General features: G+C 46.6%; 2 protein-coding genes across 3 annotated transcripts; both read left to right on the top strand.

Annotated features, from left to right (window-relative positions):
- Nucleotides 1–100: 100 nt before the first annotated feature.
- On the top strand, nt 101–1766 carry LELP1 (late cornified envelope like proline rich 1). The gene is made up of 2 exons (XM_017847839.1): nt 101–202; nt 1346–1766. The coding sequence occupies exon 2, from the start codon at nt 1367–1369 to the stop codon at nt 1649–1651; it is 285 nt and encodes a 94-aa protein (XP_017703328.1). The 5' UTR covers nt 101–202; nt 1346–1366; the 3' UTR covers nt 1652–1766.
- Nucleotides 1690–15090, top strand: PRR9 (proline rich 9). Of its 2 annotated transcripts, none has more exons than XM_017847836.1 (2): nt 1690–1780; nt 13905–15090. In XM_017847836.1, the coding sequence occupies exon 2, from the start codon at nt 13925–13927 to the stop codon at nt 14273–14275; it is 351 nt and encodes a 116-aa protein (XP_017703325.1). In that variant the 5' UTR covers nt 1690–1780; nt 13905–13924; the 3' UTR covers nt 14276–15090. The 2 variants fall into 2 exon arrangements, with proteins under 2 accessions (XP_017703325.1, XP_017703327.1); XM_017847838.1 differs by lacking the exon at nt 1690–1780 and adding an exon at nt 12973–13401.
- The last annotated feature ends 5778 nt before the right edge of the window (nt 15091–20868 follow it).

Below are 20868 nucleotides of genomic sequence, written 5' to 3'. Positions count from 1 at the left end.
TGCTGGGAGCTATGGAGTCACACAACAATCACCCCTCGATGATGCTGCAATGACCTCATAAGTGGAGGTCCTTGCCCCTGGCCCCGCCCCCAGCTTCCTCAGAGCTGGGCAGAGGAACCAGAGGGAAAATCCACCTTCCCCAGCACAGCCGTAACATCCACCTCACTCAACTGCTTGTCAAGTTCACCACCAACACAGAGGGGTAAGTTGCATTTGGACACATGGAAGTGGCCACTCTTTGGCCTCTTCTTTCCTGGGAGTGACCTGAAGTACCCCACGCACTGAGCAGGGTTGGGAAAGTCATGTTTGAATGAAAGTTTCCTGTTAGTTTCAGTGGTAAGAATTGGTGTGTGCTTCACCTTGGAATAGGATCTCAACAATGTTAGAGTTCAGCTTAATAATATGCCCCCCAGAGAGCTATCCTGATTTTAAAACAAAATTTAAAATGTTATTTTTATATTGCTAAAAGAAATCAAAGAAATATAACCAATTAGATCCAACTTGAAGTATTGTGAGGGACTGAAAATCCCTGTCCATATCTAGGAGTTAAACTGTCCATATAGAAATGCCTAGCTCAGGGCAAAACTCAACAGGGGAGAAAAGGAATTCCCTTCAGAAAATCATATTTTGTGGCTCTGTCGTTCAGATTTTCAGATAAATTGGAATTTCATGGTTCATCTCCTGATTTCTTCCCTTACCCTATTATTTATCAGAACCTGGATGGAGGCAAAGGAGTGGGCAGTTCTAGAGTAGCCCACGGGAATCCACTCATGTCAGGGATTAAATTGCTTTTTCCTCCCATGGCCTCGAGTAAAGAAAGCAATTCTCAAGGTTTAGGGGACGTGAGTGGGACACAGGATTGAAAGCAGTATCCTAGGCCCCCAAGTCTGCTCATGTACCTCCCATCTATCTTCGGAGGAACGGGAAGTAGCCTGAGAGGAGTGAAACTTCTATTGCGCCATGAATGCCTTGAGCAATCTGGTCAAACCTAGGGACTCCTTGGAATCATGTTTCTAAATGAACTAAATACAACATTTGGGGTTACAGAGACACCAACTCTACTGAAATACAGTTTCAGTGGGGTGGGGGACGTGGGGGGTCCAAAACCCTAGGTTAAGAACTCCTACAAGAGTCTATGGACGGAAGCAAGAATAAGTGAAAAGAAAGCAGAGTAAGGGTGGAGAGATTAAGAAATGCATTCTCAAACTCATACAAGGCCCTAAATGAGAAGATGATCTAGAGCCTGAGCTCATCCCAGGGAAGACTTTCTTAAGTAAAAGGATAAGCTGTAAGACGCCTGTAGGAATCCTCTCCCACCTACGACCCATCTCATATTTCTTTGCAGGGCTCAGATAATCAAGAAGCAATGTCGAGTGATGATAAAAGTAAATCAAATGACCCCAAGACTGAGCCCAAGAACTGCGATCCCAAGTGTGAACAAAAGTGTGAGTCCAAATGCCAGCCCAGCTGTTTAAAGAAGCTGCTGCAACGCTGTTCTGAAAAGTGCCCACGGGAAAAGTGTCCAGCACCACCCAAGTGCCCGCCCTGCCCCTCGCCATCCCCTTCATGCTGCCCTCCCAAACCCTGCGCCAAGCCCTGTCCTCCTAAATGCCCTTCGTCCTGCCCACCTCCCTGCCCTCCCCCAGAGTGAGGCACTGTGGGCATTACCCAACCCCACTACCACTGCCACCTCCACCATGTACAACGCTGTGGGTACTGAAGCCATGAACTGACAAGTAAACGTGTTCCTCTGCTGTGCAAGACTTCTCCTGGTGTTTTGGTGGGTTTCAATTTGTTTTGTTTGTTGTTTTACAGCACTAAACCACCAACAAGCAATCCCTGAGAAGTGAGGCTAGAACCCTGCACTCTCAACCACCTCTGAGAACTGACTTTCCCTCTGACCCAAGCTGCTGCTTAGAAGCAGGTGCCCACCTCTGAAAGGTGTACCCAGGGAATGCCAGGCCCTGTTACAGCAAAGCCTGAGAGATCCATAAATATGGTTGCAGCTGTGAAAGTGTCCAACCCTGGGAAGCAGAAAGGAGAGGGTATGAGGGAGAAAGAGGAGTAGAACATTGGTGAAAGGTCCAGGAAGGCTCAGGAAAAGGTGTTGTACTACGTTCCTGTTAGTCCTGTTGCATAATGTTTATGCAGAAGGGCTCCCAGTAGAGGCTGCCCGGGTTTAATGAAACTCTATCTCTGCTCCCTAACACCTTGTAACCTTAAGCAAGTTGTTTAACTTCTTTGTGTCTCAGTTTCCTTCTCTTTGCAAAAGGAATGATGATGCTAACAGTACTGCTGTTATGGAGTTGTTGTGAGGCTAAAGAATTAACAAATGCCAGGCCAGGCACGGTAGCTCATGCTTGTAATCCGAGCACTTTGGGAGGCCAACGCAGGTGAATCGCCTGAGGTCAGGAATTCGAGACCAGCCTGGCCAACATGGTGAAACCCCATCTCTACTAAAAATACCAAAATTAGCTGGGTTTGGAGCACGCCTGTAATCCCAGCTACTTGGGAGGCTGAAGAAGGAAAATCGCTTGAACCCAGGAGGTGGAGGTTGCAGTGAACCGAGATCTCACCACTGCACTCCAGCCTATGTGAGGGAGTGAGACTCCATCTCAAAAAAAAAAAAAAAGAGTTAACAAATGCCAAGTGCCTGGTTTACAGGGACATAGTAAGTTGGTGAAGGGAGCACCCCACACCCACACCCATCACAGTGTAACACTCATTACGCCTGAACTTAATTGCTTTGTGTAATTCTTCTTAGCCTGTAAATCTCCTGACCACAGGAGTCAGGCTTTGACATCTGTAAGTGTACAGTCAGACATTCTTTAAAAAATAATCAAAAAGGACTTATGGATTATACCACTATCTGTTACCTGGCTCTAATACTGAACTATAGTAACGTAACATGTCACTATTGAAAGAATCCCAGTGAAGGGTATATGAAACCTCTATTTTTGCAACACTCTGTGAATCTATAAAATTTCAAAATAAAAACTTAAGTACAAAAAACTAGATATTGTACATCTCTTGGACCTCAATTAGGAATGTATAGGGAAAGTATTCATAGCTGACGTGTTAGTGGAGATTATTTACAAGTAGCTGGAGAGAGTCCATGTCAAACTAGCTTAATACACAAAACAGAATTTATCAGCTCATGCTGAGAAGGGTTTGGGGACAGGGCATAGGATTAAAGGGAGAACTGTAGGAATCAAGACTTCAAGGCCTGGGATCAGGGACCCATTCCACCATCTCAGTCACTCTCATCTCGCCAGCCTCTACAATGCCTCAGAATGTGTCCCATCCTCTCCTAGTGCCCCCCCACCCTCCGCCATTCAGTAAGGTCCTGAGCCAGTTTGCAGACCCAGCTTGTTGACAGATTGGGCACAAGGATATTCCTATTTTCACCAGGAGAGGAACCTGATTGCCTAGAAAGTCACGAGCATGCCCCCATGGCCAAGCAGATGACAGAGCTTTGACACACAGACAGACCAGTTGTGAATTTTTCAGTGCATGCACGTAAGCAGCGATACAGTGAACAGCATTTAAGGATTCCCTGCTATCATTGTAATAGATAACCGAAGAACCATATCTGGGATGGCTCCCTGTGGAACCGTGACACAAAACTAGCTCTCATCCTTCTGAGCCTGAAGGATGGTTCAGAGAGCAAAGGGTACGGCAAGTACAGAGAGTCCAAAATGTGTCAAAGAAAAAATACCTGGGACCCCACCAGACTGAGGCTGTACAGTCAGCTGGTGACGGAGCAGGCTTTTGAAATACGTGAAGCAGGCAGAGCATTTAAGGCACCACTCCCCCTGTCTTCCAGGTGTGACATGAGGAGACCTTGGGGTCTCAGGGTCTTCTGAGGCACTGAGGTTCCCATACTCTAGATCCCTGCAGAGAGGCACTCACTGGATGCCAGGAGACTCTGAAGGTCTAGTTGAGAGCATTGGAGACTATGGTAACAGGTGGAAACCCCTTCAGCTGTGGTTAACAGGTGGCAAACCCTTCTACCTCACAGGAAGTCAAAAAGGAGAAGGGACAGAAGAAAGGGAGAGAGAGAGAGAATACAACAATAACATGGCATCTTCATCCATGGTCAATAGACCATCCTCTAAATAATAAATCCGAGAACCCAGTGCTAAAAAGTGTGCTACAGATGATGGGAATATAAATAGACAAAAATCCTGTTAGAAAACAATTCAAGGAATGTGGGAATATATATCATCAAAAGCATTAGATGATTCAACTCTTTGGCCCAATGAGTCCACTTCATAGAACCTATCCAAAAAAAAAAAAATTGCAAAATGGTGGGTAGGGGAGCTATATAAATAAAGGTGATTATCACAGCATAACTTAGAAACAATTTAAATATCTAACAAGGTTTGATTAAATAAACTTGAACCTATTATATGATGAAACTCTGTTTTAAGACATTAAATTTAATAATACATTAATACATTTATTACATTAAATTTAATTTTAAAACATTAAAATAAATTTTAATTTAATTTTAATGTATTAATCTATTCAATGTATTAAATTAACTTAATACATTAAAATGAATTAAAGAAAGTAAGGCCTCAATTGAAAATACAACATATAGCCATTATCTTTAACCAAAACCTTCCTTGATAATGTAATAATAATAAAAAAAGGAGATTTGTGGATATCCTCATTATTTTAAGACAGTGGAGTTATGGGTAACTAGTAGTTTATTTCTATTTTCATCTGGATTTTCACGTTTTTGTTTTGTAATGGATTAAAAAAGAAATAATCATGAAATAATCAACAATTTATGAAATAATCATGACTACTTCAGAGACCCCCAAAGTCCTTTATTTCACTCAATGTACAAAAACAGGGAAGGAAGAACGTTTTAGGGAGTATGCACCACATCGAAGGCACCTCGCCATGGATGCCTTCCCTCCAGGGGCAGGATCTCAGTCCCAGGCCTGGGAGAACGGGTCAGGTGGCTGTGCCCTCCTAGGTGGTTCTGTGAACTCTGGGCACAGCCTGAAAGGAGGCCAGCTCTGGGAACATGAAACTATTCGTTGCCAATTTAGGTCTCATTTCTCCCATGTAAATGGAACGAAAGATAGACATCTCTTTTTTTTTTTTTTTTTTTTTTTTTTGAGACAAGAGTCTTGCTCTGTCGCCCAGTCTGGAGTGCAGCGGCGCGACCTCAGCTCACTGCAAGCTCCACCTCCCGGGTTCACACCATTCTCCTGCCTCAGCCTCCCGAGTAGCTGGGACTACAGGTACCCGCCACCATGCCTGGCTAATTTTTTGCATTTTTAATAGAGATAGGGTTTCACCGTGTTAGCCAGGATGGTATCGATCTCCTGACCTCGTGATCCACCTGCCTCAGCCTCCCAAAGTGCTAGGATTGCAGGCTTGAGCCACGGCACCCAACCAAGATAGACATCTCTTAATGGCTACTTTCCCAACAAAAAGCTGGATCAAAGGCAATTCTGGGGAGATTGCTGGGACATGATGAGAGTGCCACCTCCCTGCAGAATGCCATAATTACTCCCAGCCCCAGCGGCAGTCACCAGGGTTCTGCCCCAAACAGTAGAGGGCTGTATAAATAAGCAACGCCTGAAGAGTGACATCACAGGCATCTGTGCAGCACCAGGCTCGATGACTCCCAGATAACAAGACAGGCAGGACTGAGACCTCTCCCTTCATGACAAAGCAGTTCTGAGGATCCATTAAGATGGTCACAAAAGGAGCCTCCACCACAGACCCCTTTGCATTGTGCTTTCTTGAGAATCAGGCAGTGTACAGCTAGCTTTCTAAAAGAGCTTCTAAGCCCTCCCAAATCAGGCAACTGGCTGTGAGGTGGGCTGGCACTGTGAGGGCTGGGCACAGAACCTAAGGGTGTCTGACTTTGAAGCTGGAAGGAACCTTAGAGAGCATTTTCCTGCATCCCCCACCTCCACGCATGAATGGCAACTGGGGAGAGGGGAGGAAGTAACCAGTTACCAAACGTCCTATTTTTCCTGTCCTGTTCCCACATGACCAAAGATTGCAGCTCAGCACACGAGCACAGGCACATTCTAGAAGGCTTTATTAGTGTTAAGTCATAACTGCTTCCATGTCACAGGTGTTGATGCCCAGCAAAGAGATCAGTAAAAACACTAAGCCATTTGCCAAACACGTAAAGATTCTAAGATACAAACTGATCGTAAAATGCATACCAGGATATTTTCAGCTATACCTGTCTTCCAAGTGCAGGCAACCTCATGTCTCATCTCGAGAGCTATACGCCCCCTCCCAGGCTCAAAGGAAAGTCTTCTCAGACTAAGGAGTCATAGCTTTTTCCCAGAAATGCGCTCATCATCTCTCACCTACACCATTCAACCCTCCTAACTGGCTTTCAAAGTTAACCTTCCTTCAGTCCTTACTCCAGTGGAAACCAGCCAAGGCAGTCTTACTAAAATCAAATTTACACATGATGTCCTTGCTTAAAACCCTTGAGTCTCCCCTTTGCCTAGAGGGCAGTTCAAATAACATTCTGTCATGTAAAAACCTTTAGGATCTAGCCCCTGCCTCCTTCTCTAGCCATAGGGCCATTTCTCCATCTCCTTCTAGAACTTTACAGTCCAGTAACAAGTAACTGCTGGCATTTCCTGGCACACAGCGCAGAGTCTCTGGCCTTTGTGACTTTACACTCCCTTCTCTCTCGTTTTTCTCTGCCTCCACTGAATCTTCCTCTGAATGATCCACCTGGGCAAATCCTCACCCTTTAAGTCAACTCAGGGATCACCTGCTCCAAGAATCTTCCCCATGTCCCACCCCCAAGCTGGCTAGATGCCCCTCTGTGGTCTCAGAGCTTCCATGCTTTTGTCTCCTTATCACTCCACATTCTGGCCACGTGTTTGTAACCTGACTGTCCCACCAGCCTGCCCTTAGAGAAGGGGCAGCCGGGCACACATCGCAGACATGCAGTAATAACCAATAAGTGGATGCTCAGAGGCTGCAGAGCCACTTTCCCAAACAAGAGGGGATTGCTCTGGACTGATCCCCTGTCCACTGTGCTCCTTAACCTCGTGGCATGGAGTCATCCCCAGAACAGGACAGTGGGGAGAGAGGAAGGGGACTCAGCATGAGTGGCCTGGGGCTGAAAGGCAGCCCTGGCCCCTGTCGCATTCCTGCCTTTGGCCACTTTCTCCTTCAGGCACAAGATGCAGATCCTGCCAACCCTCCTCCTGCTTTGCCAGGAAGATGCAGGCTACCTCCATGTGGGTCCCTCACCTTGCGCAGCAGCAAGGAAAGGGAAAGGGCTTGGGATCCCACAGACATGGGCTCCAAGCAAGCACTGCACGAGCCAGCTGTGGAGCCGGGCAAGATGCTTCGCCTCAGTGGGAGAAGGGAGCTCGAGGTCTTCACCTGAGGAATGGGACGAAAAGTCTCACCAAGGGGCAAGGGTGGGGCGATGAAGTGAGATAACTTATGTCAAGCCCCTAGTGTGGGCAACTGCACTTAGGAAGCCAAGATGCCAACAGTACTTTAGTACCTATGTACACACTTGGAGTCACAACCCACCACCTACTGCAGCAAAAGCTTCCTGCTATCTGCTGTGTGAAGCAGTACATTTGAGGGAGAAACAGGGAGCTCCACAAAAGGATGACAAATATCTTTGAAGGCAAGTAGAGTTAGGGGCCACCCTGCCACTCCCAGGTTGGGCCCACAATAGGAGCCAGAAGGAGATGCTTGTATTGCCGAATATCAGAACTGAACGTAGCATTTAAAACATCCTCAGTGTCTACACGAGGAAGCGAAGGTCCAGAGAGAGGAACAACCAAAGTCACAGGATGTTGGTTGTAGAAGGCATCCAGGATTTCTAATCCTGATTTAGGCCAAGGTGCACCAGAACTCAAACTCAAAAGGGAAAATGTTGAAGATGTACAACAAATGTAAGTAACTGGGGAGCATCCTTCCTCCCCACCGTCTGTGTTGGTGGTCTTTGACCTGGAGTCCCCGGACACCCTATAGATGACAGCATGTACATATGAGTATTTCCTATGATCCCAAACTGTGAACAGCCACTGGCTGGTCTGCGTCTTTGTTGTCTTCCAAAAGCTTATAAGGAATCCTCAATACACTGGTCTGCTAAATGTTTTTACGTGAACCATTGCCCAGACCAGACATGACCTGACCATATAACCTTGAACAAGGCCCTTGACACTTTTGTGCCTCAATTTCCTCATCTAAAAAACGCAGTCAATAAATAGTTCTGTGTCTCCTTTTTAAAGCACGTGCTGGGGCTAAAACAAGGAGGTAGAATCAAGTGGCCTCTCAAGTCCAGTCTGGCCCTGAGGGCTTGAGATTTACAGCTCTTTCCTGAATTCGCACCTCCGATTCAGACCCCCTGTGTGGGTGACACAGGAGGAAAGGAAAGGAGAGGGGTGGTAGACTTCCCCCCAGGAATTCGCAAGCTGCCCAGTGGCACCCACTCTGCAGGAAACCACATTCTGCACCATTCAGCTCTATCAGAGACATTGTCCTGTAATATGCAGATGAATGGATCAGAGGAGTCTGAGGACTTTTAAGATCTGAACAGAGGAGATGGTTGTTTGATGGGAATGGGAGAAAAAAAAACTGCCTTGCACACACCTGAGACTCTTCTGCTGATCCTGTCTAATTATGCCCTGGCTCCCAATAATGACAGCTCCAGAAGTCTAAAAACTTAAATCTCAGATGTCATTAAATCAGATTAACTCCAATCTTGCTGGAGGGCTGGGGATGATCACAGAAACAGCTTAGTCACCTTATCTTAAGATTTGGGGTGAGACAATTTTTCCAAAGCTTTCTAATCCACAACCCCAGATACTGGGCCACCAAGATTGATTTTTGAGGACTCAGACCCCAAATACTCCCACACCTAGGAAAAGACAGGTCACCTAAGGTCAATCAGTCAGTGGGTGAGCCACTGCCACATGCAGAAGACAGAAGACTGGGTCTTCCTGTGGGTATATTACCACCTGACCAAGGAAAAAGTGCCCACACACATGTGTCCACACACTACAAAGTTACATAGTTACCCAAGCTAATCATTCATGATCACATTTATAGTATCACAGAATGTCAGAGATGGGATGGACTGAAAGTCTAACTTTCCTATTTTAAAGACGATGAGGCCAGGCCACTTACAGAGCTGAGGAAAACTGTGGTAGGAGGAGTTTTTGAGGCAAGATCAGCAGTTTGGCTTTGGACATGTATTAGATGTTCTAGACACACACATGGAGAGACAAATGCATGGCAGAATTTGAACCTGTATTAAAGAAAAATGTGTGATGTCTCACGCCTGTAATCCCAGCACTTTGGGAGGCCGAGGGGGTGAATCATGAGGTCAAGAGATCGACACCAGCCTGAACAACATGGTGAAACGCCATCTCCACTAAAAACACAAAAATTACCTGGGTGTGGTGGCACATGCCTGTAGTCCCAGCTACTCAGGAGGCTAAGACAGGAGAATCGCTTAAACCTGGGAGGCGGAGGTTGCAGTGCCCTGAGATCACATGCCACTGCACACCAGCCTGGCTGACAGACCAAGACTCCATCTCAAAAAAAAAAAAAAAAAAAATTCAAGTCAAAAATCAAGTATTGGAGGGACAGAGCAAAGGACATAGAACAAGAAGAACCAGGGGAATCAAGGAAGGCTTCATGGAGGAGGTGAGTCCTGAACTGATTCAGATTGCACTAATATTCATAAGTAGCTTGATGGCCCTAAGTTTTGAAGCATACATTCTCTAATTTATTCCTCACAAGAAATCTGTGAAATAGTATCTTCCTTTCTCAACAAGAGGAAATTGAGATTATGAGAGGTTAAATCACTTATCCAATATTGCATATACTCTATGTGATAGTCAGCCCCAGATGAATGGGATCCTGAGTTCTTTCTCCATATATCTCAGTGGCTCTTTTGTTGTTGTTGTTTTGTTTTGTTTTTTGAGATAGAGTCTCACTCTTTTTGCCCAGGCTGGAGGGCAATGGCACAATCTCAGCTCCCTGCAACCTCCACCTCCTGGGTTCAAGCAATTCTCCTGCCTCAGCCTCCCCATTAGCTGGGATTATAGGCACCTCATTATAGGCGCTCGCCACCATGCCCGGCTAATTTTGTATTTTTAGTAGAGATGGAGTTTCACCATGTTGGCCAGGCTGGTCTCAAATTCCTGACCTCAAGTGACCCACTCGCCTCAGCCTCCCAAAGTGCTGGGATTATACGGGTGAGCCACTGCACCCAGCTCAGTGCCTCTTTATCAAAAGCTAGCCTTTGATTGAGGATGCTGACATGACAAGTAGGAATATATTTAAATGAGGGAATGGCAAATGAGATTTTATTCTTCATCTGAGGCTTCCTTCTTCAAGAGCTCCCAAAAGCCTCCAGCACTGGGAAGGTTGTTAGGTTTCTTCTGCTTCTGTGACAAGTTTCCACAAGTTTAGTGGCTTCAAACAACAAAAGTGAACACTAGGACAGTTCTGGAGCTCAGAGGCTGACACAAGTCTCTCCGGACTGAAATCAGAGTGCCCGCGAAGCTGCACCTCTTCCCAGAGGTCCTACTGGAGAATCTGTTTCCAGACTGTAGAGGCCGCCCTCATTTCTGGCTCGTGGACTCCTTCCATATTCAAAATCAGCAATGGACGGTTAAGCCTTTCTCAAATCACATCACTCTGACAGACTCTTCTTGCTTTTAAGAGCCTTATGCTTATGTTGGCCACACCTGGATAATCAAGGATAATCTCCCTATTTTAAAGTCGTCTGAATAGCAAGTTTGATTTTATTCACTACTTTCAGTCTCTCTTGCCAAGTAACCTAAATTCTAGCAATTAGGTGGCGAACATATTTAGGAGGCCATTATTCTGCCTACAACAGAAGGACTTTTGGATCAATTTCAAGATTGTTCCACTGTCATGAATCAACTCGATGGCAGGCAGGGCATCCAGTGAGAGGAGTCAAACTCTGGGCTCTACCTAACTGGGCTCACCTCCCCTCCATGAGAACATGCTCTAATCTCTTGCTCTGCACATTTCTATTTAGTCTCCTTGTCCTTGGGCTTAACCAAAGTCACAGACATGTACATGACATGAGCAAGGTCATCTCATGCATCCTGTCACAGGAAACTTCCAGAAATCCCAGCTAAGAGGGTCTCTTCCCAGAGTCTCTTGCTCATTCCTTTCCTAAGTTGGCCTTCACCTCTCCTTTCATCTCACTTGTATCTCTGTACTTCAACAGCCTCCCAACAAGGATTCCTTCCTAGAGGCCACCTGGAATGCTCTTGTCCACCCTCCCTGCCTGGGTAATTCCTACTGTCCAATCAAAGCACAGACACCTCCTCCCCCATGAGCCTTCCATAACCTTCCACCCAAAACCAAGGAAGGGGCCTTCTTCTGGAGCATAGCGGCTTACCTCTGGCCATATTCTCCATGAAACTGAGTCATTTTGGAAGGGAAAGGCATTGACATCACATAGGGGCCATGAGTGACTGAAAGAACATATTATTGAACTCAGTGATGGAAAGTTCCTTGTTTTCTAGGACACAGGAGAGTTGCTTTGTCTCTTCAACAGCATTCTAAGAAAAGATGAAAAATGCAAAGAAGAAGAGAATTGAAAGGAGGAGATGAAAAAAGAGGAGAAAAAGAAGGATGAGTCTCCCCACCCTACACCTACTCTCCCAGATGCCCCAAATGACTTTGTCTCTTCAGATATACAGCTGGGTATTCCAAGTCCTTCCACACTCAGGCCTCTGTCTCCTGCCAGGACACCAATGGGGCTCATGGTGATGTCACATTAACCTCTGAGAACCAGTCTCAAAGGTCAAAAATGTCTCCTGGTCTCCCCAGCTTACCTTTTAAAAACTTTTCAGGTATCAAGCGTCCAAAATCTATACAAACATTTGAGAGATTTCTGATTTTAGCCAAATATTTTTCTTAGGAAATGACTTAAACCTACCCCTTCAAGTTAAGAGGTTGACCATAACTTCAAATTAAGGAGAAAGGAAGGGAACATCATCATATTTAAAATTCAACTTCATAAATATGAACTTCAGCAAACAAACACAGAACCACCACTTTATCAAACTGGGGGCTTCTTTCAAAGTAAATCTTTTCCCATTTTCAATTAAATGAGATTTTCCTCTACTTCCAGCTCTCCCACATCCACCTTCTTCATTCCTTCATTAATACATTTACCCCATCAATAATCATTTGTCTTCCATCATCTTCCACTTACTATACCTATGGCATAGTACCTATCCTCTAGGAACTCATAACCCAGGAAAAAATAAGATCTATATATAAATACCTGGAAAATCCTAATTTCAATAGTAAATGTCATATGAATAATACGAACAATAGATACCATGGGAATTCATAGAGAGGTGGATTCATTTCTGGTTTAGAGTAATCAGGAAAGGCTCTCAGAGGGTGGTAGACATGAGTAAAGCTTTGCAGAATGCTTAGGATTTCCACAGGCACAGGGAGAACACACCAGGTAAAAACTAACAGCCCAAACTAGAAAGTAGAGGTAGAGAAAACTGGGTGTGTTTGCTTTGAAACTTTTCCTTTCATCCCCTGACTTTTATTGACCTGAGTTCTAAGAAAACGTTTTCCAGTAGGCAAAGAGACAAGTTAACTTTGTTCCAGCCTGTTCTTCTGGTCACTATGAAAATTCTGTGAGTAACTCCACATTCAGAAGGGTGTCATAAATCAAGGTTGAGAAGATGAAGATTGTCTGCCTTCTCCTTCCTCTCTTTTCCCCTTCACTCCACTTCACAACCCAAGAGTAACAAATGAATCCCAATTTCCGTCAAGACCACCATGCAGGAAAATCACTCTCTTCAGCAGGCTGAAAGCCTTTTGTTCTCTTGGAACCACAGGGCAAGCCTTCGTCTTTGCGTCTGAAGAGTGACTTTCTAGGCTTGATGAAGAAGTGTCTGCAACAGGCCATGTAAGCCCTTGACCCAGAGAGGCCCCAGGCCTTAGGCATAAAGTCTTCCCATTGGTGAAGATGAGATGAGCAAGGTGGATCTTATCTCTCACCACATCCTGTACCAGTTTGGGCAGACAAGGAATCCTGGTTGAACAGACTGAGATAACACTTTATGAACATTCTTTTCCTGCTGCCTTTGATGAGAGAGATCTGAGGGAAGGCCCTCCCTGCTGAGGTCTGATGAGGACCCACAGGCCAAAATGTAGTCTGATTAACAGGCATCCCAAGCAGTGACTCAAACCATCGGCGATTTCAGAGGAAGCTTGTTATGGTGACTCCACAATTAGTACCGCAGCCCGTGTGGCCAGTGAGTCCCGCGGGAGGCTGGACTAAGCACGATATAAAAGTCCCACCTTGCTGGGCTTCACAGTCCACAGCCTTTGTTGAGTCTTGTTGAAAATCAGGTAAGTGGGGCATCTGTGCCCTCTCTCTTCCTGTTACTCTGTCTTTAGGCGGCCACTGTTCTGTTCCTCCTCTGGACTGTACTTTCTGATTTTTTAAGTGGTTTCCCATTTCTTGGGCCTCACAAACTATCCTGTATATTCTATCCAGACTAGAATTTGTCTATCTAGTCTCTTGCACCTGATTTTCGAAAGGATTTGTAGACTAGAAAAGAAGGGAAAAAAAAAAAAACCTGCAGCAGGACTGAGGTTTGGAGCTATGGATGTCTAGACAGAGGCCATGAGAGTACTCCCACCTTGGAGACAGGTGCCACAGGGAGCTGCGGCCAGGATAGAAAAGAGAAAGAGATAAAAAGCAGCCAAGAAATTAGTTCTTACTTCCACTCCTCATTCCACTCCATTAGTTCTCCCATCCACTCCTTATTCTTCTTTCTCAACCCTTTATTCCCCAGTTCCCATGCTGATATTTTTAATGCAGATAATTTCAAATCTTGTGTTTTTTTCAGGCTCTGCAAATCACCCTAGGATGTCCTTCAGTGAGCAGCAGTGCAAGCAGCCATGTGTGCCCCCTCCATGCCTCCAAAAGACCCAGGAGCAGTGCCAGGGAAAGGCTGAGGAGGTGTGCCTCTCCACATGCCAGCACCCCTGCCAAGATAAGTGTCTAGTTCAGGCCCAGGAGGTATGCCTTTCTCAGTGCCAGGAATTAAGTCAAGAAAAATGCCCACAGCAAGGCCAAGATCCATGCCTACCTCCATGCCAAGATCAATGTCCACCTCAGTGTGCAGAGCCATGCCAGGAGCTATTCCAGACAAAATGTGTGGAGGTTTGCCCACAGAAAGTCCAGGAGAAGTGCTCATCCCCTGGCAAGGGGAAGTAGCTGCTCATATGTCTTCTGGGGTCAAGAAGATGGCCAGCAGATGAAACCCTGACCCCAGCCCGTGCTCTGGTGACCTTCCTCTGTGGGTACCTCTGTGTGCAATGTACCTTCTTGCCTCATGGCTTCCTTAGCATTCCAGGACTTGGTCTGTGTCTCTGAAGATGGTTCTTTCTGTATTTCATCATCCTCTGTGAATAAGCATTGTTCTCAGCAGTCTGATGGAAGGTCTCAAATGCAAGAATGGTGTGACTATCAGGGAAGACCACAGAAGCCTAGCACAGCTTCCTTGGTGCAAAAATTCACCCAGCTCTGGGGGTGTAACAGCCAAGGATTACTTCATTCATCTTTCAGAGTTTCAGGCTATCAAATGAGCCACAAAACAAACTGAATTTTGATGGACTTTCCACTTATCACCACCACCACCACCACCACCACCGCCACCACCACAGGTGTTGAGACAAAGCGACTTGCAGTGTTTCAAAAATCAAAAATTGGTTGATTTTGTCCCTGTACATTAAAAAGAACAGGAAACTATTGAACATTGAAATGTTGGTTGTGCTTTTTTAAAATAAGCCAAAACTATGTAAATAACTGAATCCAAACAACCAGAAGGGAAAGATGAGATGGATGTTTGGTGCCCTTGTCAATCTCTGTGCTTCACAGCTGGTCTAATGTGGGCCCTTAGTTCTCACCATGTACGCTCTTTAGAGATGTGAATTGTGTCTGTGTGATGCAGGCTGGTCTGTTCTCCAGCTTCCTTGCCTTCTTCTCCCTGGTGAAGGTAAAATACATAATAAAGCTGATCCTAAGGCTGATATCTGACTTGACGTGTGTTCTCTTTTCTCCGCCATCAAACCCCTCACTGTCCTTGTGATAACTGTCTCCTCCTTTGGTGGGGGAGGGGAGTAATCTGAAACAGGAATAAAATACAGACCTCACAGGTACATAAAACAGCAATTCCAGAAGAGGCCTCCTGAAGGTCACCGAGACCACCCCACCTACAATATATCCTAGATTCACCTACTTGTACACTTCACACATGAGAAAATCCAGCAAGGGGCTAGGACCTGCCCACACTCAAAACCTCAGGTCCAGGTTCTTTCTACTATAGCATCTTTCCTCTCTGATACTTGCTTTCCAAAGGAAAGGGCTGAAATGGAAAGGAGGGGAGATGTGTGGAAGAGGGATCCCAAATCAATTCACGACACCTACAAACATAGCATCTGTGTCAAAGGAGAGAGCGAAGTATGTCTCTGAGATGAATGCAGACTCAAAGACCAAAACTGTCTGCCCTGCCATCTGACCAGGTTTCAGGTAGGCCTAGGGCCTGGGTAACCGGTCTGCTGTCCCCTACCCATGGAGGAAACACAAGCAGTGGCCACTGGGGTTTGTGAATGGGTCGAGAGGGCACTGTACTGACATGAAATAGTCGCAGGCTGCTCCCTCGGCAGTGGCCCGAGCTCTGACCTGAGCCCAAAGGAAGCTATGCCAAGGACCAGCTTCCTGGGGGTGATGTAGCTTCTTACCCATTCTACCGGTCCCCCTCCCTCCTCAAGCCTCATGAGGATGAGGTGGAGGGCTGGGACAGCCCGTCCCTGTAGGGTGTGTGGAACTCTATGTCTCAGTTGTTTGGCTAAACTGAGGGTCACTGAGTCTGTGGGTGACATGGAACAGGCCCTGAACTCCATGCACATTCTCTATGGATATTCTAATAGCAGCCTGGGGGAGTTCCTATGCTGCCCATTGCTTAGGAACTTGTCATAAAGCCGGTAAGTGGTGAAGTCAGGATGCTCACCCAAGTCCCTCTGACTCCAGAAAGGAGCTCTTACTTTTGTAATGAAAGTGCTATGGCATAGAGAAAAGATTTCCGAAAACTGTCTTCTCATTCATTCATTCATTTATCCACCTAAATCATATTCCCTCATCACCTACCAGGTTTCAGTCACTGTGCCAGGTGCTGGAGACACAGTGGTGAAGCACGCAGTCAGTATCCCTGTGCAGAGCTACAAGCTGTCTCTTCTGCAGGCCACATGCACCAAGGGTACCTTTCTGAAAATCTCCTGGGTGTCTCAAGTCCCTGAACATCTCCAGATGCCTGAATCACAGTTCTCTTGGCTCCTTGCCTAGTTGAAATAGGTTTTCTTATCCATTTTCCAATTTTGGAATAAACCAGCTGTTTCCTAGGGCTAGCAGCTCCCAGAGCTCCATTCTTCGGAGATGCACCAGAGAGGCCTTCCTAGCAGTGAAGCTTCTGTTCAAAAACACTTTTCCAGCTTGGCTCAAGTCCAAGAAACCTCTTTGTTCTCCAGCATCAAAGGCATGCACAGATTGGAGTCCAAGATCAGACACCCAGGCATTAAGAGGAAGCACGGGGCTAATGAACAGGAAGAGTCCAGACTTATCAGAGAGAGGAGAGATCTGCTGATTATGGGGGGGGAGGGGAGGAGGCCTCTACGGTTAGGAAGGGGACAAGTCTGCAGATTGCAGATAGGTGAGCAGACGCCAAGCAGCCAGCAGGCTTTCATCTAGTTCTGTCATAGGGACCTCCACACCTCCTCGTGCTTACAGAGGTCTGCCCCAGCCACTGCCTGGGCCACTGCTGCTGCAGCCTGGTCTCTAAAGACACAGACCAGGTCCACGGCCACAGAGACCACAGGGACAGCTAGGACACAGCATTCAGACTTCCCCAGCTGCCGCTTCTGTGCTGAGCCTTTCAGGAAGTAGGGAGGGATCTTACTAAGGAGATGTTAGGGGTTCTAGTTAACAGTTAACTCAACATGAGACAATAGTGGATCTGTGGGCCCCACATGCCAAGAGGAAAAAATACAAACTGACAGGAATTCATAGGAGGAGCTGCGGATTCACTCAGTCATTCAAGATATTCCTGAAGAAACTGCTATTCCAAGTCAGGCTCTGGAAACCTGCGACGGCGCCAGGAGGCAGGCAAGCAGAGCAGTGGCCTGAACGACTTTCACATCAGGAAGTGTTGAAAAACATTTAGTCTACAAAAGAAAATACCCGAGGGAGTGGGACAGCTGAACTCAAATATTTTAAGTGCTTTTATGAGGGAGGAGTGAGATTTTTGTGAAGTGCCAAAGAACAAAGTTAGGACCCATGGGCAGAAATCATGAAATTGGGCTCAGTTTAAGAATTTTCTTATAATGAGATCTATTGGACGGCGACAGGAGCTGCCTTTGGATGCATTGTGTCCCATGAACTAGAGGTCTGCAAGCCAGTGGGTGACAACCAGCTCCTCCCAATCCATCAAATACTGTGACTCCTCTAACTCTAACTTATATGTGGAAATGGGACCCAGGGGCAGGGAGCCTCCCACGAAGGGAGATTCAGAAGACCTGACCGCAAGCTCAGGAGACAGGAAGTTTCCCTGGCTTCCAGAACACTCCTGGGAGGCTCTTCAGGGGGCCCAGACTTCTGGGGACCAGCAGAATGTGTGACCATGGCTTGAAACTAAAGGAAAGGAGGAAGACAGGTAAGTGATGGGAAGTGGCTCGCCCAGACTTAGGGTTTTCTTAATGTTTTTGGACCCACAAATGCTTCAGCCCTGAGTAGCACCCTACAGTGATTACTCACTGCTTTCTAATCTCGTTCTTCCCAGCTGGGTTTAGTGTATTTGCTCCCTTTTACAACTCTTTTCTTTGCCATCCAGACACCCTTTCTCTTCTGTATCAAAGTGATCCGCCTGTTCTTCTGCCTGACAACCCATCACAGATTCCTTTCTGCCTGCACCTCCCTCTCTCCCACCCAGGGCTCTCCCCTGTTTGCCTCAGCCAAACCAGGGGTTTCAACCTGACCTCCAGGAAGCCCTCCATGGTTTTAGCCTAGCTCCTAAGTATTGCAGCTTGGACTCTGCGCTGCAGTGGCCCCGGGGGTCTGCAGTCCTCTACCAGCTGCCTGTATGTGAATGACACACGTCTCCTCTTGGCATGAGAGCCCAGATGACAGCTCCTGGGGCTGGCTGTGTTCTTGCCTGACTTCACAGGGCCCATCACACTGAGGTCTGAGACACCCTCACGGCCGGCCACCAGCATGCCCCCTGAGCAGAGACAGAGGAGGGTGCTGGCCTCCACACCACCTGGACAATTCCTTTCATTGATAGGGTAACCAGTTCATCTTGATTTGCCTGGAATTGTCCCAATTTTAGCATCGAAAGTTCTGAATCCCGGGAACTCCCTCAGTCCCCGACAAACTGGGATGGTTGGTTGCCTTGAGTACCTGTGTGTATAAGACATGATGCCTTCTTCCAGGTAGGGAAGCACAGAGAGAAAGTAGACGAGGCCCTCCATGCTGGAGAAACTTATAGCCCAAGGGATTTTTCTGGAAAACTGTAAACCCAGGAAGCCTAGTTCCCACTGCCTGCCCCCTCCATAGCCACCTTCTCCATGAGCAGGAGTGGGGGCAGCAGGGGCTGGTGAGGGGTGATCAAATACTAGATCAATGAGCAGGTCCCCAGCCTAGGCCTGTTTAAGCATGAACTGGCAGGTCTTGACCAGGAGAAGTGGTATCATGGGGGCCACCACCACCATTCCTGCTCCTGTCAATAACCCCATGGACAGCAGATCTGGACTTGTCCACTCCTGCTCTCTTCTCCCACAGACACCTGCCTCACATCTGAAAATGGTTGAAAGAAAAGAGGTGGTCAGCTGGCAGGGCCTTCTCAACTCAACCTTCCTCATCACCCGGTTCCCCAGTCAGTCTCAAAACCAGTCCTTCCTCCTTCAGAAGCCACTGGGGACCCAACAGCACCACCTGCTGGCCATAGAGGCACTTGGCCTTCTGCTAATCACACCCAGTCTGGCGAGTTGGAGATGGCCGCACACACTGGGGCCCAGTCAATGCTCCGTGTGGAGAAGACAAGAGAACAGAGATGCAGCATCTAACAGAGTCAGGGGAAGGCTATATGTGCAAGACAGAGTTACACTACTTATAGGGTGGGAGCAACACGAATAATGGTTCAGGACATAGGATCAAGAATCAGACTTCTAGAATTCAAATCTAAACTCCACCACTTCTATTGTTTCCTTAAAGCAAATTTCTCCTGTGTGAGAGTATGTGACACAGAATCTCCTATGTGCCAAGCCCTGGAGTGACAGCAGCGAACCAGATACACAGAATCCCTGCCTCCCAGAGCTCACATGAGGAGGGAGACAGACAAAAAGCAACTCAGCAAAAGGCATAAATAAGAAAGTGAAAATGAAGAAAATGAAACAAAGTGATGGCGAGTGTCCAGGGAAGAGGGATGCTCTTTAGCTCTGGTAGCGTGGAAAGGCTGATCTGAGATGGGGATGTCTGAGTAGCAACATGAACGATAGGAAGGAACCATCCATGTGGGATCAGGTGTGAGCATTAGCGCAAAGAGAGCAGCAGGTGCAGGGAGTTCTGCAGGTCAGACTGCCTCTGGAGCCTCAGACTCAGACACTGCATTTGAAGGTAGACACGGGCCAACCTTTAGTTCATCCAAATGAACATGAGCAAAAGGGCGAGGTCTCTGGGCACCTTGTCACATGAGCTGTGGCTGAAGGAAGGTGGCGTTTCATCTAGAGGTGACTTAGGGACACACAGTGGCTGTCTTCAGGCCTTTCAAATGTCAAAGAGAGAGGCTGTGGATTTATTATTCGTGATCCCAAGGAGAATAGCATGGATCGGTGAGTTCTGGGCACAGAAAAGCGGATTCTGCTCATATCAGGAATAAAATGGCCTAGCAAATGAAATGAGCCACTCATGAAGTAGTGATCCCACTCTCCATGAAATATGCAAGCAGAGGGCAAATAAGTAGCTGAGATTATAGGAAGTGTGGATGCAATTTTTTTCATCAATAATTATCACCTACTCTTGCACTTGAATTGCTTATAGGTTACCACAAGATTTTGCTTCTCTCTGAATGCAGTAAAATAGCCTTAGTCAGCCAGTCACTGGAGGGACGTCTGCCCCAAGGTTGGGGAACATCACAGCAGGGCAGGAGAAAACTGGCTGTTGGGTACAGAACACGCTTCTTGTCAAACCCAGAGCAGATTCTGGCAAAGACGAAAAGTGGAGGTCCTCACCTCCCTTTCATATGCTCCCCTTTTCTGTCCCAGCACCAGAAGATGGAACTTCCTTTCCTCACAATGGTCTAAGAAACTAGTCTAAGCAATTAGAGAAAGTATCCTCCTCTTCCCAAGTCCTGAAAGTTTTTATGTTGCACACCCTGGTAATAAAAATATTTCAGCTTCACAATAAACATATAAAAACGGTGTTCAACCTCTCATTATTCATCAAAGAAATGCAAATGAAAACTTGAAAGAGATACCACAACATACTGACTGGAGGGGATAAAAGTTAAAGGACAGAATCACAGTGTGGGTGAGGTTGTGGGAGTGCGAACTGGTGCAACCACTATGGAAAACTCTTTGACGGTCATTACTAAAGCAGAATGTATACACAGCCCATGACTGAGCAATTCCTCTCCTAGGCATCTGCCCTGCATACAGTCACCAAAAGTCAAATATTAGAATGTTCGTTCTAGCTCTCATCAGGCATCCTTGTGAAAGTGACATCACCTTTAAACCCTTCGTGGCAACCCCTGACACACTGCC

This window comes from Rhinopithecus bieti, unplaced genomic scaffold (genome assembly GCF_001698545.2).
Source record: "Rhinopithecus bieti isolate Rb0 unplaced genomic scaffold, ASM169854v2 scaffold_30448, whole genome shotgun sequence".
NCBI lineage: Eukaryota > Metazoa > Chordata > Mammalia > Primates > Cercopithecidae > Rhinopithecus > Rhinopithecus bieti.
Note: the sequence above shows the minus strand (reverse complement) of the source record. Positions and strands in the feature narration are given on the sequence as shown.

Bases quoted from the DNA above. Each gene is read 5' to 3' on its own strand.
- LELP1 (XM_017847839.1), top strand. From the start codon at position 1,367: ATGTCGAGTGATGATAAAAGTAAATCAAATGACCCCAAGACTGAGCCC.
- PRR9 (XM_017847836.1), top strand. From the start codon at position 13,925: ATGTCCTTCAGTGAGCAGCAGTGCAAGCAGCCATGTGTGCCCCCTCCA.